The sequence below is a fragment of the Amia ocellicauda genome, chromosome 3, assembly GCF_036373705.1.
Source record: "Amia ocellicauda isolate fAmiCal2 chromosome 3, fAmiCal2.hap1, whole genome shotgun sequence".
In the NCBI taxonomy this organism is placed as follows: Eukaryota; Metazoa; Chordata; class Actinopteri; order Amiiformes; family Amiidae; genus Amia; species Amia ocellicauda.
Window position 1 is genome coordinate 34685431 of NC_089852.1, and position 25756 is coordinate 34711186.

At 39.3% G+C, this 25756-nt stretch overlaps 1 protein-coding gene across 2 annotated transcripts in view; it reads right to left on the reverse strand.

Annotated features, from left to right (window-relative positions):
* arhgap31 (Rho GTPase activating protein 31) overlaps window positions 1-15268 on the reverse strand; it is a 33679-nt gene extending 18411 nt beyond the window's left edge. For both annotated transcript variants that reach the window (XM_066699138.1, XM_066699137.1), the window contains exon 1: window positions 14638-15268. In XM_066699138.1, the coding sequence (XP_066555235.1) occupies window positions 14638-14737 (100 nt within the window). In that variant the 5' untranslated portion in view covers window positions 14738-15268. The remainder of the gene's footprint in view (window positions 1-14637) is intronic.
* Between the last annotated feature and the right edge of the window lie 10488 nt (window positions 15269-25756).

Sequence of the window (25756 nt, forward strand, 5' to 3'; positions counted from 1 at the left end):
CTCAGTTGTAGAAAAAGAGAGGAATGCTCACTTCAGTAAAGGAAAGAGCTGCCTAATGTCTGAAATGGGTGTTGTTTTCCTGTCCAGATTAACAAAGAATCTCTTTATCTCAACAGATATCTTTCTTAGTTCCTTATTCCATCTGCACCTGTATTACAGTTACTTCTCTGTGATACTAAAGGAAACCAGCACTTGATTTGTTTCACCCGATTTTAAAAATAACCGATCCATTGTATTAAGATTGGTTTATACATTGTGGTTGGTTCATAATTCTTGAAGTAAATTCTACTGATCCAAGAGTGATGAAAATAATACCAAATTAAGCATAATTTGAATTTCCAAAAAGCTGTCATTTCAATCCTTTCAAGACTAAACCAGTTTTCAGAGTTTATATATTTTTGTATTGGTTGATTGGTTTCTGCTGAAAACATACCAAGATACCATTTTAAACAGATTATTTAAATGTTTTATTTCAAGTCAGTGAAATCAATATTCAGATATTTAGTTTTCATTGTATTATGATTGACCTTGGCTATTTTTATCAGCATCGAGCAGTGCCTAACCACTTAAGAGTCTGCAAGGATTTTAGTTCAATTAATTGTTTCCCTACAGCTGGCTTTGCCTTAAGGCTTAACTGTAAAAAACACTCTCAGAAACATCCAAAGCCTCAGGGCAACAGTACATTTGTGCACTGTGGCTTTCACATCCAATCACATTTACATGATTTCCATAAGGCCCCTTTCAAAGATAACAACTCAACCAGGATTCCCATGGTGCTGTTGTTGCCAGCATCTCAGGGAGATTTCATAATTTCTCAGTCCTCTCTGACCACTCATTCTGCATGCAGTTCCTTGGGAAATTTGGAGGGCGGTTAACTTGCTGAAGAGGAAGACTGCACTGGGACTCCCTGACATCCGGGTCCCTCAGCTTCACTCCAAGGGATTAATGGGGAAAAGGTCAATTTGTGCGGAACACTTCTAATAAGGAGAGCTGCAGTTTTGAACAATTTCTGGACACTTTTAGACATCAATAGTGTGTGTGTGTGTGTGTGTATCCCACAAAAGTGGAGTTTCAGTTTTCTTAATCAACTTGACACACTACTGTAATTCTTGTACTCGTGCAGGAATGATGTAGGCAGCTAGCAGGTGTGTTTCAAAGTGTGCACTGCCAAACCCTTCTTCCCACAATGCAAACAGCAGAGCTATAGCATCCGAAGGTGGACAGATACAGCTCACCCTGACAGCATTGCAGGTGCAGCTACAATGTGGGTCAGGATCACTGTCTGACACACTCACATGCAATCCAAGGCACGCACGGGGAGCAGTGGGCCACGCAAAGGCCTGGCTCCTTCCAGCTGCTGCTCTTTTCCATCCCAAAACCATCATTCACTGATCCTGTTTACATATGGCTAGCGTCCAAGGACTACATTTTGTCTACTTCTCTAAGCTGATTTCCAGACCCCTGGTAAAAGGGGGTCTTTATCTTCACCGTGTTTGGTGTGCCAGCTTCTTGTTACCTGGCTCTGACTGTGTATGTCATGCTTATGCTTACATTTACAAAATATAATTATTAATTAATTAATACTATTAGTAGTATATTAATATTCTCATTGCCCTTTCATCATTTTTAAAAGCATCTGAAGGATATTTAGCTTTCCAAACATTACTATGCAAGTTACATTACTTGTCATTTAGCAGACGCTCTTATCCAGGGTGACTTACATTTGTACAGCAGGGCATTTTTAACTGGAGCAATCTAAGTGAAGTACCTTGCTCAAGGGTACAACAGTACTGCCTCACCTGGGATTTGAAGCCACAACCTTCTAGGTCATGAGTCCAGAGAAACCACTACTCCACAGTTACAAATTACATATTTGAAAGATGCATGTAATTCAGTTTGGTAGCTATCTGAGATTGGAAAGGAAAACCAAACAATCCAACAACAAAGACATGCTTCATCCATAGACTATATTGCTATTTTACAGCGCAAGCTGACAATTGACAGCGATCATGTCTAGTAGAGATTCGGTGTTGGTTCACTGCTGTGCCTTCACACAGTAGGCCATTCTTTGGCCAACACTGGCTGTGAACTCCACACTGCAGGAAGGCAGAAGTTCACAGGAAGTTAAAAACGGTTTGTTTGTTTCAGGGGAAGGTCGACACACCCATTCCTTGCAGCTGGTATTACTTAGAGACTCTCCCGCACCAAACTTCCTCTTATAGAAAATGGCTTTTGGGAGGTTACCACCCTGTGTTTTATCACTTTCTAAACATACTCTTTAATGCGGGTGTTCTAAGCCTGTCTTTAATTTGAACGATTTGAGGTTTGAGGTGCAGTGTGAACGGAGGAGAGAGTACCGAGAAATCGCCACTTGGAGCACAGTAATTACATACTTTTCCTCCTCTCATTTCTGCCTTGGAAAATAAAATGTCCAACAGGGAACTTCCAAATCTAGCAAAACATACTTTTTAATGATCCAATCTAAATTGCATAAGGATATGTATTCAATGTTAGACAAAAAGAAACAAGACTGCTTTCTAAACATCGCCTCAGAGCCCTGCCTCTTTGTACACTCTTTTGTCTTACATGCCTACCTACTCGACATCTGTTGGAGATCATTTTACAAAGGGAATGTAAAATGTGAAAAGACATGCCATGTTAGCGCCTCAACACCAGCATGTCAGGTTTGTAAATATTACATGAAATAGGTCTATAAAAAGGTTTAGCTAATGGACATTTGATGTTGTGAACATCTTAATGTTCAGTGTCCCTTCCCGTCCAATATCTCTGCATGTGTCTGGAAATGCAATTTCTCTGGCAGTATTAGTTATGCTACATGCCTTTGGTAGGTACCTTGCCTTTTGACTTTGCAATATGTTATTGGGAATTCTGTGTTCAATAAGAGCATAAGAGTGTTTCATTTTTGTAGAATTGCTGCATCCTATGATAAGACTGATGGGTTTATGATACTCTTTTAAGTGATCCACAGGAAAGTCTTGCTCAGATGTTATCATTGCTGCTAAAGCCTTACTATGGATAATAACGCCCTTTGAGACTCATTGAGACGCTGCCATTGGCTCTGAAGCTGCTGCTAATGCCACGATTCTTCACAAGTTTATGTGTATAATCAAGAACACAGAGGGCATTGACACTGCAATGACTGGGATAGAATATGAGTCTATTTTCAAGATGTCCTTAACCAATAACTCAAAAGTGTTATTGCGAATTACATAAAATACTTTTTAGTTTAAATTAGTTGCATCCATTCTTCAGGAAAAACATTTTTTTTCATTCTGTTAAATAATGTTGAACCTGAATTGGGTTTAATCAGTTAATTAAGTATTATAATTTGAGATGAAAAAGAAAACGCAAATTGTATTTCTTCTAATTACTTTAAGGTCTTGTTTTAAAACCACTACATATATGCTAGTTTCTTCTTTTTTTTTTTCAAGCATGTAATGATTTTTTTAAGTACTCTAGTGTGGAACTAAAATATGAGTTCATGTGTGTTTAGAAGTATTGCTAAAACATCTAACAGCAGTTTGGGGAAAAACTCTTACACACACATATATATGTATATGTAAACACACACACACACGTTATACACACACACATTTGTCCAATTCTGTTGACATCTTTCATAACTCGGCATTGTAAAGGTGGCAGCAGTGGTCGTAACACAGTCCATCCTGTTGATGTCGGCAGTCACTTCCTGCAAAACTGTTCGACTTCCTGCTTGCAGGCTTTTTCCATTAGGCGAAGGCACAACGATATACAATGTAGAACAGAGCACGGCGCTCAGGCAACGTGGGGTTGTATTCAAGTCACTTATGAATACTGTAAAAACAATAAAGACCGTTTCTTTTTTCTACATGGAATTCTATCAAGGCTCTTACTCAGTAGTAGTAGCAGTCAGCAGTGGCACTCCTGTTTGAAATTAACCATCTTATGCAATAAAACATTTCAAATTTGATGCTGTTGCTGCAAAGAATCATGATCCATTTATTCTCTTTTATCCAAGTTCCTTTCACATCCTTTCTTGTCAAATGTGAGCGTTTAAAAACATGTTCACAAGCATGTTCAGATTATGTATGGAAATGGATTTTCAGAACTTTTAAAATCAAGGTGATTCAAAAATGATATTTGTCGAAGGCTATTTATAAATTGTGTACAAATTAGAAAGTGCTCTACATTTAATGAAAACTGACTTCCTTTCAGAGGGAAGAGCCCCTGTCTCTTGAAGATGAAATGCTTCCTCCCCACATGAGTATCAATCTCTGAGAATTTCAAGAGCCACGGACGCCAGGCGAGGGCTGGCAGGGCGCAGTGTGCAGTAGCTCCTGGTGGGCTGCACAGTTACACTCACACACAGCTTGTAAACACTTTGAGGAAAGTACAAAACATGTCCAGTGTGCCAAATTACATCTGCATGTGCACTCCAGGGGTTCTGGAAAAATACATTTTGACTGGCAGTTTACAGTTTACTGAGTCCCATTAACTACCACAGTGCTATAAACCTTGGTGTGTTATTTATTTATTCACTTACTTACTTACTTATTTACTTATTTATTGTCTTACTTTTGAAAGTAAATACTGATTTTACTATAGCTACTATTTATACTATTAATATAATAATATTTTTAAATGCTTGCTTATATACTAAGCTTAAGTTATTACTTACATTTCTATTTAACTTATGTTATCTCTAATTTCTTAAAAAACACATTAATGAAAGCTCGTAGACATAAAAAAGTAATATAATTTCAAACCCATACCTCTTTACTGTATGGTCATGAATTTGTTATTGGTTATGCGTTCTTCCTTAGACCACCAGAGTTAATTGATTAAGAAAATAACAAAATCTCAACTGTGATGAAACACAGATGTATTTGTGCATTTGTGAGCACCAGACTTCTATGAAACATATTGATTCTTTCATTCCTATAAGTAAAATAGTCTCGTTCTAGGCATTTGCTTAGACAGGAACCAATCAAGACAGTAAAGCTAGCTAACAGATATATACGTAAGTGCATGCAAACTGCAGTGGAGAAATTTTATTATTTATTTTATAAAACTTATATATGTTTTTGTAAAGCTCTGTATTTGTGCTCCCACAATAATTGATAATACTGCTTAATTACAGAATTTCCTTTTGACACAAATCATGTATTCTGCAAAGACTCTTCTCTTTGCAGAGATGAATGATTTACCCATAAAACCCCCAGTGAATGCGCAGTGTGGTCACTTATCTGGTTATAGCAGAACACTCTTGGCCACATCCCCTATCCTGAGTAATCACAGAAAAAGACCTCCCATGACCACACTTGTCTGTGGTGTTCTCTGAGAAAATAATAATAATAATCCCACAGTCCTGTCTGAAAGGAAATGTCTGACAAGTCTTGTAAACCAAAGTCCTTCTTTCATCAGGCTCATAACTGCTGCCTTCTTGGACTGCACGTAACGCTTGCTTACTGACAGTAATCTGGCTTTTGATACGTTATACGTAAATAAGCAACTCCATTAACATGAAAATCCTTAGTTTATTATTCAGAACTGTCACTGATCCATGTTTGTCCAACATGCTTGTTTCAAGAGAGATATTCTGTTGTTTTTTTCTCTCCCCCGTACTGCACAATGTAGGTTCACAAATAAGGTAACGTTAAAATTGTATGAGAAATTCTTATTAGTTTTGCCTAAATTAGGATTTTAATTTGATGCTCCTACAGGGAAACAGTGGGTCACAATTAATATAATTAATCAATGAATATAATTCATAATTTTGCTAATTAAAATGTTAGAGTTTAACAGAACTCGAATTGTGTCTACCTGCCTATCTGTGTGTACCATAAAAAGTGGTTTCACATTGTATATAAAATATAAAAAAGAGCTTCACTGAGCTTTATATATATATATATATATATATATATATATATATATATATATATATATATATAAACACATCTGCCCCTTTCCTCCCTTTCTTAATAATGTTTGTGAGGTATTCTGAGAGGAACCAAAGAATAAAATAAGCAATATTCATCATACGCACTTTAAATCAGCTTCCCAAAAAGGAAGAAATGTGTGGGAATGGAACGTAAACAATAGTTCTCTGTTTTTTGCTCACTTACCAGTCAGGCCAGTTTCTAAACTCACTGCTGTGCACGAGGAGCGCCTCGTTTGTTCAGACCATTTGCTGGACTGCTGGGGTATCTTGTGCTCTTTGCTCACCTAGATATTTTCAGCTGCCTGGCAATAGCAGTTCCATGTGATAGCTAAAGCTTGGTGTAGGTTACTGTTGATCATTATGTGGAGGGAAATGAGTGGAAACTTCATATTTTGTCAGCTAGTTTTCATATCAATGATATGTAATAAAGACGTACCAATGTAAGGCAAAGGATTACACATAAAGTAACAATCTAAAGATAATGTTGGTTGTCACAAACAGCAGAGGATCTCCTTTTTCCAATCTCTCTCTCTCTCTCTCTCTCTCTCTCTTTGAACTCTACTACTAATAGTCATAATAAACTGTCTGTCTATTTTTGCCATGAAATCTGTGCAGTGAGCTGAGGAAGTCAGTCGTTGCCTTTTTCAATACAATGCAAATATCCAAGGCTGAATCCCTCCAAGCTAACAACACTTCAATTGTAAGGCTCGTGTTTACACACGGTCCTGCTCTGTAGCCTGCTGAGCCGTATCCCATGCCTGGACAAGAGGCAGCTGTAGAGGAGAGGAAGCCTATCAGACACAGAGACACAGAGTAAACAATCTTAAGATTGCACTAACAGGCCTCTGATACTGCAATAGTGCGCTGCTGTAAGACAAGAATGGAACAAAGAATTGCAAAGGAATAGTGTGCACCGGCCTCCTCTTTCCTGACATCTGACAGGATATATACTGTCTTTAATGAGTACCTTGCTAGAAGAAGAGAATGTTAATCGTGTAGGACATGAGGCTAGTCTCACATTGTGCCCTTGAATGACCTGCCACAAGTGCTACTTCTCACTGTGGAAAACAACGATGAGAGCAGGTGAACAGAGTGGTAGTGTTCACCATGTGCAAAGGTAATTATGCTTGCGGGTGCGTGTTTTGCCATTGGGGAACTGAACGAAAATAATCGGCAGAACATAGGACAATATCAGTCTGAGACATTTCCTTCATCTTTGAAAACTTCAGCATTTGGTCTTTGCATTGGTGCTGTTGAGAGTCAGAGAGAAGGCACGGATCTTTCACGGAAACCCCCCTGGTCGCAGGTTCCTCTTAGGATGTCCTATTAAGGACTGTTGCACCAATTAGGTGCCCCCACACACAGAATGGACCCATGGACAAACAAGATTGGCACTTCATCTGTTATGGGAAGTCACTCGTGCCCTGTAAATGTACACATGTTTACACAGCCTTTTATGACTCTGACACCAAGTTGTGTAAGCAGCTCATGTAATTGAAAATGATGTGGTTCCGGTCACCGTTCCTTGTTATACGATCAAGCCCAAACTCTGAATCATCTGTGTTCCCCTGCCCTGCCTCTCAGTGGGAGACGGGGTCCCATGTGGATGTGTGCGGGAAGGCCTCCAGTCATCAGTTCCTGAGGATGTGCTGCTGACAGACTGGGCCCATGTGGCTCTGGCTGCGCCGTCTCCATCACGGGCAGAGTGACGGCAGTTAGGGGGGTCAACAGCTGGCATCTCGCACCCCACACGTCACGAGCCTGCCTGCCTGCCACATACCCTCTGCAGCCCTGCCAGCTGGCTCTCTGTCTGCAGTGTGTCAAATTAACAAGGACTGGCTGTTGTTGCTGTTCTGACGCTGTAAATCTTTCCATGCATTCTGCAGAGGTTGGTAGTGTTTTGTCAGCGTGGTGGAGAATAGAGATAATAGTTTGTGTGTGTGCGTGTGTGCGTGTGTGCGTGTGTGCGTGTGTGTGTGTGTGTGTGTGTAGTTTAAGTGCTAATTCAGTTAAATGTTCTGGTAGTGGCAAACCATGAGAGATCTGCTTGCATGATCTGCATGCATTTGTTCTTTGCTCATCGTTCAGGGAAACACACGCAGTCCATGTAAACTGCTTCCTGGTAAATGATCCTTACCCAAGTGGAATATGTGACCACCAGAAGCATCTCAGTATGCCTGATCAATTTGATGAACACAAGTATGCCAGGACAAGTTAAATCAGTGAATCAGAACTTCATGAGACCCCCAACAGGAGACAACTGCGCTTTACATAATACTCTCGATTGTTATTCCAGATATTCATTGTTCCCACATTTTGCATAAGAATATGATTTTTGGGGTTTATCCTATAATGGGATTATGAAAACATATCAAAGGGATATTTTTGAGGACTGGTGCTGCAGGGTAGACAGAAGACCCAACACAGTTTTCGCCTTACTCTATGAGAAACCACAAACCACATCACCCTTTAAGCCAGCAGTATCACATGACCAAAATCGTGAAAACTTCAAATCGGAGAATTCCTTGGCATGGATTTCTGACTAACAAGACCAGCAATCAAAGAAGAATAGTACAAATATAAGTAAAAACATTTGTAAACAAGCCACATGCTTGGTGACAGACTGAATTTAAGGAAGATGAATCAACATGTACAGCTACAAATGAGCTGCTAAAACTATCCATAATTATTTATTATGCTGTCATCATTGTATGAAAACATTTGGTTCTACTATGTTGCAATTGGGAAATAAAACTTGTCTTGGTGAATTCAGTTTAAAAATGTATAGAATTTGCAGTGCTTTCATGAAGGTGTACTGAAAGGTTATGTCTTTGTTTCAGTTAATTGCACCTATGTCATATTTTTACCACACATTTATATAACATAATGTATAATATGAGCGAAATACATGTCAATGCAATGCATGTTGTCCTTTATGTCCATGTACAGGTACAGTGGAACCAGAATAGGATTGTACAGTGAGATAAATACAAGAGACCTTGTTATCTTGTTTTCACTCCTACCTGCTTCACAGTGGAGCCGACTCCTTTAAAATTAAAGAATTTCTAACAAAGAATCCAGTCAAATTTGTGTATATCCTTTGTCAGAAAAGTGACTCAGTTTCCTATTGAGTTTTATTAACAAAAGGACAATGAATATTCTACTCAACAACACACCCTGTTGCGTTGATGAAACAAGTTCATGACATAATTTCCACTTCAACTGATGTTGTGCGTGTGTGGGGGTGGGGGGGTGGAAGTGCATGACTCTGATACAGTTTGTCTGATTGACTTCATAACTATGCCATTACATCTAGTAGGTCTACAGAACAGAATAAATATTTTTAAAGGAAATATATTTTTAAGTTCTCGGCAGAGCTTTTTCTTCTATGGGTAAAGCGTTCCCATTGTTGTTTTTATGTGGTTAGCAAATCAATTCCCATCTCAAATGTGTTATATTTCATCATTAAAATAATGCTTCCCTGCTTGGAATTGAGTTAGTTCATGCTTAAGTTTCAACAAAAAAGCATCACATTTTAGTTAGAAGTTGTCTAGCTGAGCTTAATAGTGTTAATAGTGTCAGTCAACCTAAACTTCCAGGTTCTAGAATACAAGGTCACACTTCATAGGAAGACAGGGACCACAATTTGCTTTCCACGGATGCTTTACTGCTAATTAGAGCAGACTGTTTTGCATGTGATTTATTCACAGTCGGCCCTGTAGTGTAACTTGAGTGCAGCTTTGTGAATGACAAAGGCATGGGCCATAAACGACATCACTAATCTGAGGAATGCACTGTGTCAAAACTTCCAAAAAGTCAACTGCTCCCTCGCCCGCCCTCCCTCTCCTCCGAACCCTGTGCTGACATTATAACACAGGGGTGAGCCCAGGGAAAGGAATTATCTGGCTCTGAACATCGGCTGTCTCTGCCAAATCCCTAATACCAGCAGGGCATGAAGAAGAAATTGAGTTGGGAGGAGTGGAGGGGGGGGTGGGGGGAATAAATGAACAGTGTTCAAACAATGAATTGACTCTCTGTTGAGCAACAATACATGATTATGTCAATCGGCTTAATTGCCACGGCCCTGGGACAGACTTGAATAATTTCACTTTCTTGTGAAAGACAGAGGCTTCAGTCACTTAATCCAGCTGAGTGACATCACTGTAAATACTTGGGACCTCATAGAGGAAGCTAGAGCTTGTGGATCTTATCAGCCAGCAGCATCTGCCCAGAGCTCTCCTCCACCAGGAGTGGCTATAAAACGGGGTAATAAAATCCCAACCAGTGTCACTGTTTTGTTGTGTGTCTGTTCTTATATAACACCTATCCTTATACATATGTAGCACATAACTGATACCTCAGTTTTGTCTGTATTTAATACACACATTTAAAGTGTGGTTTGTAAATGGAACATGATTAACTACACACTTTCAATCTGGGGCTGATTAGTGAAGACAAAAAAGAGAAAATTGTCAAATTGCACAAAGAACCCCACAGACAGCGCACACATGGAAATACACAAGAAAAGAGAAGTATACAGAGCACAGAGGGTAGACGAACCTGTAGGGCAAGTGTTATAGACACGGCAGAACAACATCACATCACTGCGTTACTGGAGAGTTAGGAGCGCTGGATCATGTTGTTACCATAGCACCAGGAGATCATTATCGGTACCTACACTTTGTTTAAACACAGTATAAACACATGCGGTTACATATTTTATAGTTCTTGATTTAATTTGAATTTGTAATGACTTTTGCAAGTGACATTGAATTCCTAATGCGTTGTTTGTATGCAGCTGTGTTGTTGTTGGTGTGTTTGTTTGTTTTTTTGGAAAGGGCCTAGAGGAGGAGTTTGTGACCATGTTCAGGGCTGTGCAGATAATATAGTCAAGCCAGACACCACTCCATGGCCAGCTTGTTCACAGTGTTTGGCTAACATGAACTGGGCTTTTGGGCCAGCTGTGAGCCAACCAACACACAGGACCACCTTCCTTTAAGTTAGGAAACTTAAGCAGGGATCTGAGGGAGAAGTGAACAATAAGAAATTCCTTCCATAGTTGCTTTATGATAGCAAACACTGTTTTCTTGCTATGCTGTATTTTGAAATTCACATCTGAGGGGATAAGGAACCACAGAGCCAAGCTTAACATCTGGTAAACAGGTTGAGATTTACTTCATTTTTTTTTTTAATTTTAATTTTTTTCTTCTGCTTTCAAATGCCAGAAAAAGATTGGTGCTCTTCGCTGGACGAAGCTCAGCACAAACACTAGCCACCTCGATCTGACTGTGCAGGCCTGTCATTCATGATCTAAACCTTGGCAGGGTTATGTGTACTATATTTAAAGAGACACTGTTTAAGACACTGCAATCTTGTGTTAGATCTTTTAACTAACTAATTACTCATCTCTATAAATCTGTCCCTTTGCTGAGAGAGTGCCAATAAAAGAGTGCAATAATCCTACAACCCTCTGTAAACACAAGAAAAGATTTACTTGTGTAATTACATAAAATAACAAAGGTTGTGAGGTGGGGCATGAATATATTTTTCCAGGTACAAATAATGATATTCCCCTCCTTTGCACTCCTTTACAAAGTTACAAAACACAATACATCAAATATTCCTGGTGTAGAGCATCTCATTCAGACTCAATGTGTTTTAATTGCCTGAAACTTTGTATAAAGTGAGGAAATCAACATTAATGGAAATGGAACTGAATGGAATTGCTAACAAAAGATGTAATATTATATATATATATATATATAACAAAAAACTAATAGAATGTTTGAACACAAGCAATTGAAGATGTTTTCTCTCTTTTAATCAGCGGAATTATTTGCTGGTAAATGAACAATCGTAATGTTTGGGACAAAGCAAAAGTTGTGTTGAGAGGAAACAATGTAACCGCATAACCAACTTCAGTGGAAACTGAAGTCAAGCTGTACAATTTTTTATTTTGTTTTGGACTGTATTTGGTTTGGATCTCACACAAACACCAGCAGACATGACCTCTGCAAGGCAGCTGGTGTTTATCAGTTTGCTCCAGGCATGCTAATTGTACAGGCCGAGACAAAGTGGAGCTGGGCCACACTCTCATGATAAGGTAGTTTCAGACCCTGCTCACAAATCCTCGAAATTCCTTTCCTAAATTGGTTTGGGAATTAAAGTAGGTGACCAACTTTTAATCAAATTTGAGAATGGATATAATATGTCAATTCCTTTAATAACGTGGACGTAAATCCTCAAATACATATCCCAGAACAACTGGTTCTGTTTTTTAAAACAAAAACATTTGATGGGAATACCATATGAATGCAAACAGCTGTTGCTGCAGGATTCCCACTTTGGCTTCACTTTATTTAATTCCCTTCTGTTACTGACCAATTGCCAGCACACTAGTGAAAATCCAACAAACCATGTTATGAAAATAAGGCATTAGTGACTTCTCCTTTTGTCATGGGAACAAACCAGTGCATCCTGTTAACGCTGCCAAGGAGCCACAGTCGCAGCATGACTGCCCTGTGGCAGTTATGTGTGCATGACAGGTTGGAGGTGCATCCTTCTATATTGGCAACAGAGAGATGCATCTCCTTTCTGTCATACACACACCACTGCCAGAGAATGTATCCCAGAATCATTCAGAAAACATAGGCCTCACACAAGTCAGAGCTACATGTGTTTCGCGTTACCTCCTGAGAGTTCCTGCTCAGCAATACACCTCTCTCACAGGGTCAACCTGCTGCACAGGTTCACACAGAGGCCTGGGACTGTACAGGAGTGCACAGATGAATTAGGACTGACACACCGCAGGACATGGTCTTATAGATGTGACAAGAGAGAGGTCCAGTGTGTGTGGCTGCTTGTCACCTAAATGCAACCTGGAAGCCAGAAGGCGATTTTCCATAACCTGATGTAGCACTTCATGCCATGCAATTAAAACAGCAGAGAGGGCTCAGTGGTAGAATCGCAGTTGCCTAGTGTAGGACTTCACAGTAAATACCCTAAGGTTTCATACTACGATGCATATTTTGTTTTCCGTGAGTTTTAAAATCTTAAACATCAAAGTCATCCACATTCTATTCCACATGAAGCCTGAAACTGATCTGATAAATCAATTATCCTTATAAAAACAACAGGGATGAAGCGGAAAAGAACAAAAAAGCCTTGGAAAACTTTCAGCTAGTGCATCTTCTCTAGGGATAGCTCCTGTCTCATTTACAGATACACAACCTGTGTATCTCTTGGCTCGACCAGGAGCTTTGGGGAATGGGCAACGTTAGGTATGAAAAGAGGAGCAGACAATGATTTGCGTCAGTCTTAACTGCCCTTTCCTGCACTTCGTTGGGACAACAAAGCTACGCTGTCTTTCCGCGGACATGTGATTGTGTGATGCGGGCCGTTATACTGTAAACAGTGCTAAAGCGCATGCATTTGCTTCTAAGAGTTTTCAAAGAGATTCTATATCAGATGCAATAAGGGGGAACCAACTTCCCCGATTAGCTTTTTTCTGCCGCTGAAGAAAGGCATTGTTCCTTGTGAACAATGGACACCGACAGCAGAACTTGCACTGTAAAAAAGCATATCCTTATCTCCCTGTGAACCTGACCAAATCACCATCCAGCTTGAAAACATTCATTTGAATAAAATTAGCTGAGCAAATTCCTACTTTTAAACTAATATGATTCAGTATCTGCAGAGGGCCTTCTTGTCATAACTCACAGCAAGGGATATTATTACTCATTCCAGTGCCTGTTATATATAACTGTTTAATATAAGCCCTTTTTTTTTTTTCCAGAATTAGCTCCCGAGGTTCCTTATTTTTTTTTTTCTGACTGAACACCCAAGGCCTTTGAAGTGTTCACAGGTCATTAATTATTATGGCACGCTGATACTTTTATTGTTGAAAAATATGCATTGAATAACATTTTCATTCTGGATTTTTTTTTGGTGGACTTTTTGAGCTCCCAAGGTTTCACAAGGGCTCCTTCATTCACAAAGATTGCAGAATATATTTGCTTATATTTGGAAATATGTTCTTATCCAGCCTGAATATTTCACACTTGCATTTAAATAAGTCATTTATGAAGTCAAATATGTTCCCAGACCCGGCTGTCTGTTGTATAAAAATAAACCAAAAAAAAAACAATGGTCTTAAAATACAGCAACTATTTAGATTATGAGTTACATTTAGACCTCAAAGAAGACATGCTTTAGTGCCAAACTGTGTGACAGAGGAACAATTCAGTGGAAACCGGTTAGCGTTCATCAAACCAGAAAGGCAGGGATTATTTGATGCTCTCTCTTTATACAACAAAACTTTGCCATATCTCAAGGTCAGCTTTACTTATATTCTACAAATGGCTGTGTATAAATTAGAACCAGGTCTAAATGATTATTTTTACAGCCAAGAAACAGATCATAGAAGGAGATGCTAATACAATGTTTCTTTTCTTTTCTTTTCAATTTAACTGCCACTGATTTTAGAAAGGTAGAGAGGGTAAGAGAAGAAGAAGAATAAACAACAGCAAGTTCAAGGTTCCTCTGTATAACTTTTGATTTGACCCACTAAATGCCCAGCTGGGATGACATTTTTAAAGTTGTGGAGAAAACAAAAAGGAAATGTCAGAAATGAAAAAGAAAAGGAAAAAAAGATCACAGAATGGAGGGAGGGAAGAGAAATGAAAGGGTTTTACCATCTTGTCCTGAGGTCTGTAGGTATTCAGTCAGGTCGCAGCCAAAAGCACTGAGACTCCCTTTCCTTTTAGATTTCTGCTTTGCTGCCTTGTTCTTCATTGGGGATCCCTGAAATCTCCAGCTGTACACTTCAGTTCAAAACAACAGGAGCCTCAAATCCACAACCATTGGTCTCCAGAAAGTCCTCGGGTAAGGGAGAGCAGGAAAAGAACTGAACTCAAAATTAATAATTATTATAATAATAATTATAATAATAATAATAATAATAATAATAACAGCCAAAACTACAATAAAACAAAATAAAATCAGAAAATCCACCTCATTTCCAGAGAGAAAACAGACTTCACATCCTGACAGAAACATAGAACAGCCAACAAGTCTTCGGAGAGTAAAACAAAGCCTGGGTAAAACATCCCAACATTGCCATTTGACAGTGTCCTGATCAATTATTTTCTTCTCCCTCCTTGGCGGCTGATAGGTGTATAAAGTAGCACAAGGTGACAGTGAGTTCTGTAACGCTCTGGAACTCTTTAACGGTGTTGGGAAAGAAAAACGAGCCCGGCAAGATTTAGGACCTGGCTCTGGCTGGAGCAGCAGCAGCAGCCAAATGAGTTAGTTTCCTCTTCTTTTTTCTTTTTTTTTCCTACTCACTCCGCTTTGCCTTTTTCTCTTCCTCTCTTTCTCTTCTCTTCACCATCTCCCTGGTCTCCAGCCTTGTGGTTCAGGAAACAGAGGAAGTGAGGTAAAGGGACGGGTTTTTCTTTTTTTTTTCTTTCCTTATTGTTGTTGTTTCCACAGCTAGCCAGTTCTGTTGAAGGTTTCTGGCCGTGGTGGTGCTGGCCGGCTGGTGGTGAGGTCTGAGATGTCAGACTTCTGAAGGGGAGGGAAAACAGAGGAGGGGGCTGGTTGCTGCGACTCCTCTAGTTTGGAGATAACTGACCCTGCTTTTTTCTTAGCAATGGCCCTGACAGGAAATCTGTTCACAGCCTACCCCAGTGCTCCCGAACTACAGAATTTCCTGTACCACAAAGAGCCTTGTTTCAGAAAGGCCTGGGCCGATTGGAGAAAACCAGGGAGGAGACATAGAGGGGGGTTTGGAGGGAGAAAAAAAAAAGTTAAAACGTATGGTTCTTGTTAACTGCTTTCTCGCTGACTATTTTTTCCTCTCTCTTTCTGTTTGAAAGATAGACAGACTGACCAGAGCTCCAGCATTGCTCACACTCCCCTTGAAGGTCTAAGACTTTTCTTGGCAAGTTCTCTTTTTTACATCCAGGGATTAGGCCAGAACCCCTGTTGTACTTTCTTAATTCATTCTGTGAACTAATTTGCTTCAAACAATAAGGCTTTGTTGGAGTGTGAACACAGGGACACATGTAGCATTGACTTGCTATTTCTTAGGTGAAGATATTTCACCACAAAGTGTATAGAGGAAGCTACTGTGACACACAATATCTACTCTGAATGTATCTTGTATGCTCACCGTACAGGGCAACACACTGTTGATCACAGGAGATCACTGTAAAACTGCTACTAATTAAACACTTTGGAATAGATTTTTTGAAATATGATTTTAAAATAGTTCAGGAGGTGATGTTTTCTAGGACTTTTGCAAGAATTTCCACAAATATCTTCCTGACATTGAAGCCTTCTGATTCTTATTGGTGTGGATCATATAGTAATTTCTGTAAATGTTACATAAAGGAAATGTATTCTTTCCTTTGTTTTAAAAAAGGCTTCCAGAGAGACGTCAACTGTAAAAGGATAGTGAATTCACATACACTTTGAGCAAGATGTAAAAAAGTACCTAGATAAAAAGAGGACCGTGCAATATTGAGGAACAGAGCTCACCTTTCTCTTCCCTGCCTTTTGCTTTTCTACTTACGCAGGCAGAGCATTATGCCGTGCGATTGTTTATCAGCACACAGTGAAATGCCAGGTTCATTTGCACACCTCTGCTGTTTTCCAAACATTCGAGCGAAAACAAAACGCCTCGAGCTGAGGGTCCTTCCTTCTGCACACTGGAATGCTTGTCAAAGAGGGAGGGAGAGATTTTGTCTCTAAAGAAGGCATTCTCCGGCTATGTGCAAACAGTGCCCAGCGTCCTGACCCGGGTTTTCCCTTGCAGCCTTCCTGTTTAGCCGTCACGCTGGCAGCACACTCTGAGAACGATGTCTTTCTGATAAGCAATAAGAAGCCCTGTCCAATTGTGTATCTGAGCAAAGAAAACTCTTCGAGGGAGAGAACAGAAAGATAAAAGCCTCTGCTTCCCTGACCCACACAAGAGGAAATCCATTGGACACATTCCTGCTTTTTGCCTTTGTCCTAGTCTCTAAAAGTACCAAAAAATGGTTCTAATTTAAAGGTTCCACAATCTGCAAAGTCAATTTAAGCCCCAGCCTGTCGTAATGATCGTCACTTGCTGGATAACTGGCGTTTGCCTCGGATAAGCCCATTGAATTACAGATAGTGTTGTCAGCCTGCATGAGTGAGTATCATATATTATGTTGTGTTGTTCTCTGTCATCTGTAATCCACTGTGTGATACACAACCTCAGCACTTTGAAATATATTACATTTCCTGAATGCAAGGTGCCTTGGATAAAGACATACATCTAATACATTAATGGCAACACAAATAATATGATCTTAATTATAGGCCTCGATAATAGGCTTAATTTAGCATGCATACTCTGTAATGCATCAAAAGATCACTGTGGCAGACCAACCCTGTGTTCCTGTAGAGTCACATGATCCTCCCATTGTGAGCGCTGAAGGACATCGCTTGAAGCCCCAGTTGTTGTCAGAGCGCAGCACTAATGGATCTTATCAAGGCCACCCTGTGACAGGTCTTTCTCTTCATGCGGAGGTCAACAGGGGCAAAACGGCAAATGTGTCGAACATGTGGGAGAACGTGCCCTCTGCAGTATCTCACACTACTCCAGTCTCTGCCGCTGTAAAAATGTCTTCCACATTTCATTGCGACCCGTTAGTGCCTCCGGTGAAGCCAGTTGTGTTTGTAAATGATGCAGGTAAAACAAAGCCATCGTGACTGTTGTTACTGCAGTAACCCCTCATCTTCCTCGGTGTCTCTGGCACTGCATCTGGGAACTCAAGAAAACACAAAAAGCCCAGCCTAAGAGGAGATTTGTAACATTCCAAGCATGCTGTTTTATTAGATGGTGTGCCCAACCTGTATACATATAAAACAACCTAGGAATTCAAGTGCTTGTCTGGGGGGGCTTTGTTTTTGTTTTTGTTTTTGGTTGATTCAATAGAATGAAACACAACTGCCTTCATTTTGTTTTTATAGATTTTTTATTTTGTTTTTGGACGCTTATGGATCAGAGAAGGTTTAATCCAGTGGGCTTCAATAGTGGTTCCCTAGCTGTGAAAAGAAACTCTTGAGTCGGGTCTGTTTTTGTCTTTGCCGGTGTGAGTTTTAAAATAGCACGGCGAAGGAAGACATTCTTTTTGCACATTCTTCCCATCACAGCAGTGATAGAGTAGCGGACTGATAAACCTCAGATAGACAGGTCACAGTTGTATCCAGCCTTATCACCGAGCCTTTTTAGAGAAGGCTGCAGCTTCTGAGGCGTCCTAGAGAAGTTATTTTTAGGAAGGACCCCTCCCTTGCCCATTGCTCCTCATTGTTTTTATGGCTTCCTCTCCGATATTGTTTTCATAATTAACTTTCTGGAAACCGACAAGCTGCCAGGCGCCTAGCACAGCACACAAAGGGTACTCGCTGTAATATCGGGTCTCTAAAAATAGATATCTGTTCTTTTTTTCTTTTTTGTTTCTTTTTTTTCAGGGCAAGGTTGCTTTAAGCACAGGAGTATCCCGCTAACAGATGGCGAACACCTCTCTCAGAGATGCAAACTGTATTCTCTTTCGCTTACAACAGAGACTGTACTGCTGAGCTCCGAAATCATTACACTAGTTCTAGGGAAAATCACATGAGGAATCATTGTAAAAAAATACCTCTTAAATGACTGGAAGAGCAGATTGTTGTTGTCAAAATAATACACAGAAGTATCAAAGCATATTGTGTAACATAATATTGGTGCTTGTGAGACACTAGAAAAGGGTCAAATTTGCAAGGATTCTAAATTTCAGTCTGGGTTTTTCAAGTTCAATTTCAGAATCTGGTGCATTTGATGAGATATTGTGATTGTATTTTAATAGATTTCAGGAGTAGAAGAGTTCTCTTTTCATGCACTTAGCGTGTGGAAAAAATAATAAAGATGAACCAAAAAAGAGAAGTGAGGAGAACACAATAATTATTACTCAGTTGTATAATATTCACATTTGAGAAGTGAGACTAAAAAGGTAAACAGTGTTTCCCTATAACAGTTTTAGGCCAATTACTCAGATAAAATGTTCCTGTAATAAGATTCAGGTGGCATTACCTAAGAGGTAGTGGTAACTTTCGGAAAAGGTACATTTTTCTACTTTTCTGAGCTGTAAATGATACTAAAGAAGGCACTGATTAACATCATACAAGTGGTTTACAATGCTGAGGTATTTACGATAATGGGGCTTCCGCGGGTTATGAGCCTGTTAAGCTAAATTAACTCACTTTTTTTATGAAGACGTCAGTAAAACTGGAGCATTAATGGCCACCAGCACTCTATTAAAAAGGGGCAATTAGTTTTATGAATATGGCCCATTGTCCTTGTGTTCGAGACGGCTGTATCACACTCTCTTCTGAAACACACACACAGGTTAAGTGTGAACTTCACTTTCCCAATTCATCCTTGAGAGATCTTGCCTTGAGTTGTTTGCTCTGTAACAGTGCAGGATTGCAGTCTGACTGTTTAGAGAATCCCATGTCACTTCCTTGTTATCAAGCCTGTTAGATTCTGCTCACACGCTGTGGCAAAAATAGGCATGTGCATTTTCTAGAGCCAAATAAAAGCATAGATATTGTAGTAAGCATCTTATGTCATCTTGAAATGTACATATTCCTAAATTCCAGTATGCCCATTGAAAGCATGACTAGGCCTCAGCATGTTTTGTTGGATCTCTTGTGCAGTTAACAACAGGAAAACATTTGATCTCCTACTTTTAACTTTATATATACATACAGAGAAACAGTTTCATAAGCCAGTTAATTCATTGCTGAGGACATATTAGCAACAGTAATATAAGTAAACAGATCAAGGCAAAGAAAATCGTTCTCATGTTCCTGATTAACAATATTGCATTTGTCTGATAGAAAGGGTCTTGTGACTATAAATAGGCAAAAGAACATGCCTTTCTTATCTGATCTGTAACTATTCACAAGCCCATCTCTATCACATATTGCAGTGAGAAAGTGAAGGGAACTGACAATTGTATAATATTAAGTTAAAGTGAAGTTATTAAACAAGGATCTGTCTGTATTTGCTTTAGTCTGTTCTATTGCAGAAAAAAAAAAAATATATATATATATATATATATAGAAAGAAACAATATTAGAATTTTGTCTATGCCATAATTAAACACAGCTGTACTATGATTTTCTCAAGAGGATTCACCTGGCCAGTGATCGCTATCTCTCTCTACATGTATACATAGTGTATACAGTTGAATCTTAGACCCAGCCTGCCAGCGCAGACCCAAACTAGACCACTGCAACAAAAGGCCAGTCTCAAGCGTGTGCTTTGTGAAATCTTTAAATCTCAGGAGAATAACGGATTCATATACACAACGTGTCCAGAGTATTACGATCAGACTGGCCAAAATAAACAGAAAAAAGGAGAAAAAAGAGAGACCTCTGGGAAGCTGACTGACACCAAAAATGTGCCACGTAAGCAGAGAAGCCCGAAGCTCCTCGAGAGGGAAATTAATTCTTTGGGCTTCTCCAAATAGGCCATTTTAAGATCATTAAAAGAAGTAAACGATCATTGTCTTTTCTTCATGGGTGACAGTTAATTAAAGGAAAAGTTGTGTCGTCTTGAAAAGATAATTCAACCATGTTCTGCTTTAATTAGAGGACAAGCCAAAGGCCCCGTCTCGCTCATCATATTTTATTTCTGTTCAAATAAGCTAATAGGATGTGAAAAGGCACTTTGCAGTAATAGGAAGCCTGACACCTTTGCCACTTGTTTAATACAGATTACTGTGCTGGGCTGCCAGGCAGCTCTTGGACAAAGACCCTTAGTTTTCAAATTACCTGTACACGTGTAAAAAATTAAGTAAGAAAGGGCACACATTAATATTACATTCAGTGTGCTTTCTGAGTAGGTTTGAAAAATTGTCTTTCTTGCACTTTACAGTGTAACTATGAAATACATAAGGATTGTCCCCTCATTATTTCCAGTAAGTCAGGTTGTTAAGAAATTCTTTGTTATTAATGCATTTTGAATCTCCAATTATTTTTCACACTTCTTCACCCCAGTTTGGAATTGACTCATGGCTACATCTTCAACACTGCTTTACAAGGAATGAGACACAGCGCACATCTTGTGATACGAATGCTGTTGGATCAGCCAACACCCTGAACCTGCGGGCACCTGAGAAGCCACAGGAGTGACCATGGGTGGTTTCATCCAGCCTTTAGGAGTAGGACTTACCTTGCACTCCATTGGACCATCATGTGGACCCCTTGGCAACCCCCAGGTCATCATCTACAGTTCTGGGTGAAGGACGGACAATCTGAGACCACTGTCTGTCTTTCCATGCAAATGAGATTCAACAGTCTGCATCAGGGTCTGGGAATCATTTGTTTTTCAGTAAAAATGAGATTAGTGTCTCCATTTAATACAGAATTCAGTTGATACTAAATGTATTTAAAAAAACAAAGAATAAGATGCAAACAGTTGAAATAATGTACTAATGTTTCCTGCTTTAATTGTTCCTGAAAAAAACAATGTCAAGCACGTAAATAAGGTGGAAAAGGCGGAATTAATGGAGGTACACTGTAGATAACTTGCCTATCTGAGCAGAAGCAAAATGAAAGAAAAGAAGAGAAAACATAATCTATGAAAAGATGATGACACAGCATTCATTTAAATACCAGACCCTCCTAATAACTGCCCAAGACCTGTTCTTTTAATTAGTGTTTGTTCAAGCTAACAAGAAATGGATTGGCCTTTTTGTCAAGTTAATATCCTCTGAGTTTGATTAAAGCCCAATAAAAGGAGGCCCAATGGGTCCTTTTCAGACATCAAATCGCAGAGTATAAAACTAATCAATATTCCTCCTGAGCCCAGAGTGCTGTAATCAGCAGAAAGCAAAAGAGAACTCTTTTTTCAATTATAACGAATCTGTGATAAACAGTCAGTGGCAACAAAGGAATATAAAAGACTGAGTTACTTGAAAAAGTTTATTTAAAAGCACATTATCCCTGTCAGGAAAACTATTATTTGCAGCGTGTTTGAAGTGAACACCCCCATCCTCCCCCAGATGTTGGTTGAATTATGTCAGTAATGTGACATTTTTGTTCTCTAGTCAAGTAGGACGTGGTCCAGACTTTTGAGATCCAGGTTCTGAAATAAGTGTGTCTTTAATGTGAGGGTTAAGGAAGGACATGGCCCTAACAATAGCACCAACTTGAAGTGTAACCCTAATAACACGGGAAAATTGTCAAAAGCAAATATTATGATGCATCTAAACCACTATTCACTCTAGTCATCTAGATTGATTCTCCAAATGTTTATTGGGTTGCCCTCAGCATTGTCCTGGTGATTAGTCTCTACTTCCAGGAGGGTTGCCAAGCCTTCTGAAGCGTGTTGTGTATTCAGACCCTGACGTCTATATGTATGCACCACACACCATTCTCTACCATCCAGCCTGCCATCCTGCATTTTTGGCAAGCTTTTGAAAGATGAGTTCTGGGTTCTCCTGATTAATACATGTCAGTTTGTACAGCTTTGAGAACTTTGTGTTCCTAAATACCCAGCATACTAAAACACTGTGACATGTATTTTATTAAATCTGATTCGGCTCAGAATGCTGTAGTTCACGTTCATTAGACTAGTAATGTGTTTGTGGTCAAGCTGCTGCAAATGTACACTTAAGAATAAACAGACATGCCTGCAAAAATCCAGTGTGTCTCTTTGGTCAGTAGCTGTACTGTCTATACAGAAAGACTTGCCAGAAAATAACATTTTGTGAAACCACTGACTTTGCATAAAGCTCCAGAAGGTACACATATGCAACTGTAAAACATTGTTCCATATGAATGATGAACTGCAACAACATTAGACTTAAAGGCTCAAAGCTGAAATTGTCTGTGCATCCAAAATTACTGACATCCAACTGCTGCAATGGGTTCCAGCACTTCCTCAGAGGGATCGGTGTTGACAGGACTCCCACTATATTAATTGCCAAATATTTAAACGGGACAGTCGAGATGAAAGCTTCCATGTAAAATCACAAATAAATGTTAGTCTTGCTTTACTCAATTCAAAAGGGTAGCATGGTTTTTAAACACAGAAACATAAATGTTTACATTAGAATTGCTAATGTTCTTGTAGCCAACTTATCTATATATATATATATATATATATATATATATACAACATATACAACATATTTTAAAATATAGTTCACATTCACAGGAGGTTGTGAAACAAAACTTTATACTTTAAATTGTGCATAGCAACAACACAAATTTGGGGGCATTTAAAAAAACAGTATAAAGCAGGTACTGTATCACTGAAACTAAAGAAATATACTCTGCTCTACCTTAGTCTTCGGTGTGGTGTAATGAAACCACCACACTCTGCAAAACACTGCAAATGAAGCAGAATTCAGTTCCCTCCAAAGTAGTGCAGCCTGGGTTTTTGCATCGGAACTTAATTATACACATATTTGTGTGAAGATTTGCACCTATCAAAAGCTCCACTATGTCCACTTATATTATGCTATATGATATATTATGCCCATTTGTTTTCAAACTGCAGGTAAAACATCCCACGGTGAAAGGGTGAGTGTGTGTGTGCATCAGCTGACCGATATATATAATGATCCAATTGGCCTGAGACGTGGATTTCTGTGGTTTTGGATTTCCGGGCTGATTTCGCAACAGACGATGGGAAATTCATTCAAGCTCACTTGCATTGAGAGGCAGAATTTAAATCAATGCAGATCCGTACATAAAAGGGGGTTTATTTCTCAGGCCAAGAACACGAACCATCTCTGCATTTTGTAAGATAAATGTCTTGGCAGGCAGGGAACCATACACTCAGCCTCACTGGGAGGGCTGTACAATAATTTGAAAACCTTGTCTCAGTGACACAGAGGAGCTTTTAAGGCAAAGTTCAATGTGGATTTCTGCATTGGGCCTCCTCATTTGAGCAGTGTAAGGGTCCACTTTTAAGCAAAAGGTGGGCTATTTTTTATGGAATGTCCACCCCTATACTATTAACCACAAGCTGACAAATCTCCTAAGGGTTGAGAAGTTATGAAATAATGCAATGCATGGTCAGTTGAGAGGAGTGGTTTGATAATTAGTCCTCTAATTGGAACCAGTTCCTCTCGTGATTTATTCAGGATTCAGCAGCATTACCTGCCCATCTTTTTGAGAGACAGACGTGGGAGTTTAAGGTTACGCATTTGACAGCTAAGTCTTTCTCATTGGATCGGTAGCTCATTACATTCTTCCCCCGTGGTCTTAACCCATAAGTTAATAGCCCATTAATTACGGGGAAAACACAGAAACCTGTATGTGTCACAGTCTGTTTGTAATCTATATCTGTGCGTGAAACGATGATCATGGTTTCTCATAGGGGGAGGTCAGCGTATCTGCAGGCATAGGTGACAGCCTTAGTAGAAATTTTATTTAATTCAATTCTACTTTCGTGCGAAACATATTGCTTTTTGTATAAGAACCATGTTCATTTGAGGCAAAATAATACTGTGCAGTATGGCATTTTACTGTATATATTTGAGTTTTAAAATGTATACTTATATTTTGTTTTAATTTGCATCTTTCAGTCAAAGTATATACTGTTTCAAATGTCCATCTAGTGGATGAATGGAGAAAAAACATGTTTTTAAATCTACAGAGACAAATTTTAAAGCTTTGATAAACTTTGATAAACAATGTAGGCATGCGTGATAATCAAGTCAGAATTATTTAGTAGAGGATTAGAGGAGATCCATATTACATTATTTGTATTATACATTATACAAATAATAATAAAAAACATTTAATTTGTTCAATGTCAGTCTCTAGGAATGTGTTGTTTTTCTGTGAGCATTGCCGTTCCAGTGCAGTGTCTGTGCATGTTTAGAAACACATGTGTGAGAGTGTTAAAAAAATATAAAATGTATCAGGAATTATGCATATACCCTTTCCTCTAGGAAATTGTTGCATCTAAGTGAGAAAGAGAAATTAGTCATGCTTGCTTTATACAAACCTTAGCATTTGTGTGAAAGGCTGCATTATGTTACTGTCAAATTACCAAGGTTTCAAGCTTTTAAAGATCTTCTCCTGTGATACAATACAAGTTGTGCTCCCCTGTGCTTGCACATACATCTGGAAAAAAAGATAACTCGTATTTATTGAGTCTAAAAATTGAATGCAACTCTGTCAAAGCTGCCCTTATACTTAATTCACTACAGACCTCATTCCCGGACTGTCAGGCCAAGAAGACAGCAAGTCTAAAAAAGATACTGTACTTCACTGTTCGAATCCCTTCATGTTTATTTATAGAGACGAGTAATCTGTGTGTTTCACCTGTCAATGCCACTCTGTATCCACCCAACCATGATACAGATCTGGCAGGCAGGAAGATGTGGGAGATGGTCTGATAGCTCCTCACGCAAAACTCAGGCTGCCTCCAAATGCGAATTCTGCCTGCTAGGGATGCCACGCAGGGGGGGTGCGAGCTACACCCTGGCCCTCTGCGGAAAGAGGAAGGCTAACCATGGGAGAGGATAGTCTCTGTGAAACAACACTCAAACACAACAGGAAGACGTCAGCTGCTTCCTGTGTTTCTAGCACAGTCCTGTGAGCAGTGATTTGTGTTTCAGATCCTGACAAACCCTTACTGTGGGTTATCATATCCTCTCTCTCTCTCTCTCTCTCATTTCTCTTTTCCACAAGTTTTTCTCTTGATGTACATTCATCTCTAAATTGCTTTTACTTCGAATGCTCAGGGGGTGAAACATACAGTTGTGTGTGGCT